Here is a 7,618-nt window from a genome sequence, read left to right as displayed (position 1 = left end):
TTTTGGTCAGAAACCATGTACCATTTCATGGCAACCTTAAAATATGATTCAAACATAGTAATGTTGCTAGAACAAGTTGTCGCCTTCGACCATACATGGCACCGTTCCCCGCTTAATTTCGGACATTTAAAATCTTTTTCCCACTGTACCATGTATAGGTGCAAATGGGGGTTAGTGCTTTTTTTCAGTTCAGAATAAAGTAGTGAAATCAATTTGGCAGTTAAAGGAGTGCATATACAAATGTGCTCCAGTACCGATAATTTAGCAGATAACACATTTAGTAGGGATGCAACCCAGTGTTTCAATTGTGAGTAAAGGAAAATTTTCTGCACTAGGCGCTCTGTAGGAGCTATTTATGGCCTCTCAGCTGAGAACGCCTGATTTCCCCAGCGGGGAGTGTGAGGTAGTATATCCGTGGTCCACCCACCATTGGAAAGCAGACGGTGATTTCAACCCAGGTGCAAATAAAGGGTTATGCTGTACAGTAAGCAAAGGTAAGTGTGGAGACGGGAGGCCGCTGGAGTAAGTAATGTCGCTCCATACCCTTAGTATTTGTCTCATATTACCAAGGGCAAAACCTTTGGGGGTAGCCAGGGTATGATTTCAAACGCTACCAGTTTACTATAGCCTGATTCTATCTGCACCCAAAGAGGGACAGCGGAATTTGCATACAGAGTTTATTCTGCCAACCCAAGATAAAGGGTAACTTGTGTAAAAATGCCCTTATGTCTTTCAATAACGTCAGATAATTAGAGGGGTATAACAGGTCTGTAGACCAGGTTAAGTTAATCCCCAAATATTCCAGTCGGGGTTCCGACCATTGGAACCTAAAGGATGATTGTAGTTGTGTTTTCATTTCGGCCGATAGATTAAAATCGATGGCAACCGATTTCCCCTCGTTGATAGATAAGCCAGAAATTTGCCTGAAATCTTGTAATAATTGTAGGATAGGTTGGAGAGATACCATAGGTTGAGTGATGGTCAACAGCATGTCGTCAGCAAAACAATTCCAGAAATATGTGGGTGGGATCTGATTAGGTGGGCTAGTGGTTCTAGCATCAGGATAATTAGTAATGGCGAGAGAAGACAGCCTAGTCTATTACCACGTTGAACGTGGAAGGCAGGCAATGTGAACGTTGAATACCAAACTTTAGCTGTTGCAGTAGAGTATAAGGCTTGAAGCCAAACCAAAAATCTGGATTTAAAACCCTATTTGGGCAAAATATACATTAATTAGATAGTCCCAGGATAAAGAATCAAAGGCTTTATGATCTTGATTTACTATCAAGTGCCAATACCATACCAGACAATTTCTTCAGAGATGTTTCATGTAAGAAAAGTGATAACTTTGCGAGTACCATCTGGTGCTTGACGGCCAGGCACAAAACCTAGTTGATGTTTGTGCATGGTCCCTAGTTTGATGTTTGGTTCCCAAAAATTTGTTTAGTCTATTAGCTAAAATTTTTGTGAGAAGCTTAATCCCAGATTCTCTTTTATATGCTCATTTGTTATAAGCTCTGGATTATTAGAAGAACAAATAGGTCCAGCAGAGTATCATTTCCAGTGGGGGCTTCAATAAAATGTACCATAATATTATCTTGTATTAAATTCATAAATTTCCACCTTTTTGCTGTACCTGTAGTGCCATTACTCAATGTCCGGGTAGTTTAAATCTCCCATTACTAAAATATTGCCATCTTTTGCAGCCCTTCCTATCTGTGCTAGTAGTTGATTCTTCGTTTCTTCCTTAGCACTATGGGGCCTACAGGAGACTCCGATAATTACCTGTGTTTTATGCATCTTCATATTCAACACCACCCATGTCTCAACCTCATCAACAATTTCTATTACACAAGATACTCCCTATTCCACAGCCTTATTTGAGTTTTTCTGGGATATTGAGCTAAACAAAGTTCCTATATGTAGCTATAGTCCATTTACCCATAGGGGAAAAGTTTGCTTGAAACACTTGAAACAATGTCTTAAGGTCTCTTAGTTATACACTCCTGGCTTCCTCAGGGTGCTTGAGACAAGTCACTAACATCAATACAACAGTACATAGTTTTTAAATACATGTAAGTTGTAAAGAAACATTACATTGGGTATTTAAAGGTAATAAGTATGTGTAATTATTGAGGAATTAGAAACTCTTATTAAAAAGTACAAAAGAGGGAAACTATATTGCTAGGGTTATACCACTAATGCTGTATATAAAAATTTCAACATGATAGAAAAAGGATACACAAATAAAAATGCAATAATAAAAATAAAAACTTGTTCTATGTTTTAAAGAAACCTTATATAGGAAGGGTTAATACCAGATAGAGGTAGAATTCTTTATCAAGACAAAAATTGCATATCCTAATATTGTAGGATTTAAATGGTTACTACTTATTGGTATAGTAATGTGTTTAGAGATTCTCACCAAGATGAACTGGAGCACAACTTGTGTAACAATTGTAACTTGTTCAGTGTACAGCATGAAAGGCAGATAGACTCAACCTGTCAACTAAAAAAATAGATTTAAGATATCACTATTAAGTCCAAATTAGTTGGGGAGTGAGCCGATGACCACACGTAGAGGCGCACATGCAACACCATGTGCACGTTGCAGCCAAGCCTATTACAGGCACGCTGCAAATAGATCTCGATTCGAAACTGGTTGACAGCCCAGCCAGCAGGCTGTGCCGTCTCCTCTTCTTGGTTTTGTCTTCTCTTTGTTACCCCTTAAATATGTACTCAATAAAAGTGTACTCATTTGAACTAGAGATATCTTCACTAAAATAGACTATAACTACATTTAGGACATTTATGTTTAGCTCAATATCCCAGAAAACCCCCACATGACCTCTCCCTTTATTGGAAAGATCCTATGGGAACAACCTATATGTGGAAACTGCTCCCAGAATCCCAAGCAGAGCTTTTGCACATGTTCTGCAACCTCCCTCTTGATTGGATGAAAAAGGTAAACACTGAGTATTGTATGTATCTGTATATTATTTGTTATCTATTAACATTTGGCATTTTTGAAAACATTCATGTAATTTCATTAAGTTATAGTTAGGGTTGTATATTTCATCATTACCCTAGAATATCTTTTTTTAATTGTATGCTGTGTTATACTGTTTATTTGGCCTTTACATATTTTATGTAAATATACAACATAATTTAGTCCATCTGTATTTCATTTGACCTTTTGTACTTGTATGTAGAAACTCCATTTTCACCAAAATGTGGACACTAAAGGCTCAATTTATGAATTATTCCCGTCAGTTCACTCTTGATACGCTCATAATTTTCACTTACACAGATAGCATTTCCTATTGTGACAAGCTGCGTACTTTTGACATTGGCCACTAGATGGCAGAAAGAGTCCTTATTTTTAATAGGAACTAAAAAGATATGCCAAGAGATAGAACAGATGTGCCAAGAATTTCAGACAAAAACCTAAATTAAAAAATGAAATAAAAAATAAAACCTGTAATTTGTTAGTTAACGTGAATATTTATTTAACAGGCAAAATGAAAAACAGAAAAGAAAGATTTTCAGTGTTTTCACAAACTTCATTCCATTTGTTAAACAAATTTAGAAATTGATGTGTCCATTTTTACAACACCTCCAAACTATGCAAGCACTACTTAGAAAAGAAGCAGACCACTGGTATTCTATATCAACCCTTTTGAGCTGTTATGGGAACAGCCTGATTGACAAGTATATAGAAGTGCCCATTAAGGCAATCCAAATTTTGGGGGGTGCTCTGGAAACATGGGGTAAAACCTCATCAGATTACGTCAACAAATTAACATCTAAATGCATTCCAAATTGACATCTAAAAAGATCTTGCCAACTGTATTTCCTGCAAATGCAGGATTTTTTGATAAGAAAAAAATTTAATTATTTCAAATAAAAATATTTATAAATATTTACTGCAAAACCTGCAGTGTATAAATATATATTTTTACCAGATTTCATTTGTTTTTGATATTAATATATATTTTTTTTATATATTAATATATTTTAAACATTCCTTCTCTTCATCTACAAGGGCTTTGTTTATGTGGACGTGTATTTTTTGTTTGTTAAAACTCTTAACTGATTTTACCATATTTTGCCATCAAGGCAATGTACACACGTCAGAATATTCTCCTGATATGAACGGTTGGGGCTTGTCTCAGGAGAGAATATGGCATGTAGAGATCACCTTTGTTCATGGATCTGTCCCGACAGATCCATTAGTGACCGATGCTGAACAACTGCAATACAAGTGAAAGAGGGCACAGTTGAGTGACACTGGTTCATTTTCCCTCTCTTTATATGTACAGCACTTGTTCGTTCATCTGGGCACTCCTTTGTTGCTGGAAACTATCATGAATAATTGTTTTTAGCAGCAGTAATTGAACATGTGTATGTAGCTTAGTACATACTAAGGTTTTTTTTATTATGTTTGTGAACATTTGCCTGTTTAGGCCAATGTAAAGCCCCACTTCCAAAGTAGTTTATTATTCCCTGTCTTTTCTTTAATAAAAATTTTTTATGGGTCTGCAATTTTAGACCTCTTCCTTTAAATGTTTTTTTTTTTGGCTTCCACTAGCTTACATACTTTGTTGGTGCTTACCTGCAGTCAGCAAACCAGAACTCAAGGTAAGGTCCAGACTTTAAAGTTTTGCAGAAATATAGGTCAACAATGGCAGCCCACATATTCTATCATTGTTGAAAATAAGCAAACAAGTACATACATACAATTCGTTGCTAATTTTCAATATAAACTAAGCTAATAGTCAATTTTGGGGGAAATGATAATATGGTTTGACTGCTTGTACTTCTAGCTGTATTTTTATTTATATTTTCTGTTTTAATCAGCCTTAATATTTGTTTGTGTTAAGGTTAACTCACACTGGCAGTGTTTTTAATATATTTGCCATCCAGGTATGTAGGAATCTAAACATAGCACAAAACTTGCATACTACTTAAAAAAAAACAACAAACAAAAAAAAAACATAATGTCTACAATACAACATGAATTTGGGAGATTTTCATTTTTTCGTAGAGGTACATGAGAATAACAAAGTCTGTGGTATGGCAAAACTCATGTTTTTAACTTATCATTTGTCAAAAAGTTTATTTCCTACTCCATCAGATGCTTGGAATAAAAATTACCTATTCTACTTTTGGTATAAAGTATTCTTAGCTACTGGCTAAGTATTTATATATGAAGTACAACCTAATTTGTATGAAGCCTAACCCTCAGAAGTGGAGAGTGTCAACAAGTTGCGATATAACCATACTAAAAAGGGATTCCACAAATATAGTACCTCTGCTGTTAACAAAAATGTAGTGTTTTCAGTTTTGTGTCTTTAATGTATTGCTAGTACAGTTAACCATGATTTGACATTCACATACACTAAGCACAAAGTATTAAAGCATTTTCTTAACCAAATATGACAAAATCAAATTTTAAACTGACAATTTACAAATCCAACATCCCAGAGTACAATTTTGTCTTATGTATAGTCTCTCCAACCAGTTACATAAATTGGCCCCACTATTTATTGAAGTCCCTTCCTTTTTCTTTTCCCAAGAAATATTGAATGATTTTCCAATTTGCCTACTGTGTGTCTAGCATAAGGCAAATTGATCTAAAAGGAGCAAAGGCAATGCAAATAGTGTTTCCATACCACTTTAAGTTATATTTTTATTTTGATGTCTACTGCCATCATTTACACTCTTATTTTGACTAGAAATTTCATCAGAATTCAATACAAAAATAATGCAAAATAAAACAAATCACATTATATATTTATATGTTCAAACTATATCTGCCTATATGCTTTCCATAACTTTAAATTCACTAAGTGCTTGCACAGGGTTTACATGTTTCTTTTGAGATGCACGCTTTATTTTGGTCTGGGTCTCATCCTGCTTTTCTCTCTTTACAAGAGGCTTCTTCTCAGGGGCTTTCATCTTCCATGAGACTGCTGGGAGATTTAAAGATGCCATTCCCTGTGATTTCTGGTACTTAGTAGAGGCCACATAAGATGCCTTAACTGTTTGGACCACAGCATTCATCAAATTCTTGGCAGCTTGAATCAGAGACATGGCACTGTCAACCTAAAATATTTAAAAAAAAATAAAATATAATTGCATGTTCTGATCACTTATCAACACAGAATTCACAGTATGTCTACAGGAAAACAAAAATGCAACAAACTCATTTTAGGTGGCTTATTAAATTTTGCAATTTAGGCAAAATGTATGTTACCTCCTGGGCGGTAACCCCGAGTGTGACTCAGGGTAGAAAAAAAACAAAACAATAGAATAGGTAGAAAAAAATATAACCAGACAGAAATGAACTGCCCAGGAGGTTAGGGACTGAGCTAAATAAAAAAAAGTTATGCACAATAGTACCCTTGGGAATTTCTGCAATTAGACCAACATTGCTACATAGTTGTTGTACATAGATAATGCGCAAATCAAAGAGTTCAAATTGGTTGTCCCAATAGTCGATTGATCAAGTGTTTAGTTGAGGGTCTCTCTTGACTTTAACATGGAGGAACCCTTGAAAAAAAACTTTCAGGGCTTATGGAAGTGCCTGCAATAATTGATATATCCAAAGCTCACAGGTATTCTGATTACGTTTTTAACTAAACTGAGTTGTAAGTATTTAGACTGGGTCTTAATTTTTGTCCCACCAAACACTTAGATACATTTGCTTTTCTTAAAGATCTTTATTTGTTTACTCGTAAAATGTATTTTCAAACATTGGATGAATTTGCATCATACACTATAAATGATTTCAGGGTACTAAGAGACCTTATTCAATGAAATAAATGAAAATGAAGATTTAATGACCATTGACATAGAACCAGAACAAACATCTACATCTGATTTTGAGACAAAAAATTTTCAAATACCTAAAATCAAAACGAAATTGTCACGTTTTTATAATTTTCACACCAACCCATATATCCTAGGATTTCTGAACTCAAGACAAACTCTTTTACATGTGGCAATTTACCTAAACTTTTACAAATCAGCTCTGAATTCTTTTCAACAAAATACCACCATTGTTAATAAACAGGCATAAAAGGGAAGAAACATTGCAGTACTTAATGTTTCGCACTAAAAGGAAATGTGTTTGAAGATATTAAATAATTCCCAATGGTATTGTTGGTTTAATAGTCAATGCACATCTGAATATACTGACTGTCTCAGATCAAAAAAGTATTATTGATAAGGCTACCTATGAATTCCCTAAAAGTTTTGTTTCCTAAAACTCCCACTTTTTATGCGCTTCCAAAATTCACAAAAATACATTTGATCCACCCGTTAGATCTATCATAGCAGGTATAGATAGTCTAACCAGCAATGCCAGCCACCTTGTTGACCTATAAACAAAATACTCTTCCATGTTGAGCCTGCTCAAAATGCAAGTATATTATGCCTTTAAATTATGACAACACTAGATTAAGTTTTTCCATCAAAGATGTTATTTATTTAAACTACCCAATTAACTAATTCAATGGGAATAATTTACTTGGCGTAGGGTTTTAGTAGGGTTTTTTTGGCTTGATTATGTAGTGCAGGGGTCGGCAAAGTTTTATGGCCACTAGGCCATTTA

At 34.9% G+C, this 7,618-nt stretch overlaps 1 protein-coding gene across 1 annotated transcript in view; it reads right to left on the bottom strand.

Moving 5' to 3' along the window:
• Nucleotides 1-3,484: 3,484 nt before the first annotated feature.
• The window catches only part of CTNNA1 (catenin alpha 1), a 36,784-nt gene continuing 32,650 nt past the window's right edge, over nucleotides 3,485-7,618 (bottom strand). The window contains exon 18 of the mRNA XM_072400784.1: nucleotides 3,485-6,108. Coding sequence (XP_072256885.1) covers nucleotides 5,821-6,108 — 288 coding nt within the window. The 3' untranslated portion in view covers nucleotides 3,485-5,820. The remainder of the gene's footprint in view (nucleotides 6,109-7,618) is intronic.

This window comes from Pyxicephalus adspersus, chromosome 2 (genome assembly GCF_032062135.1).
Source record: "Pyxicephalus adspersus chromosome 2, UCB_Pads_2.0, whole genome shotgun sequence".
Taxonomy (NCBI): domain Eukaryota; kingdom Metazoa; phylum Chordata; class Amphibia; order Anura; family Pyxicephalidae; genus Pyxicephalus; species Pyxicephalus adspersus.
This window is presented reverse-complemented; position numbering and strand designations above follow the sequence as displayed.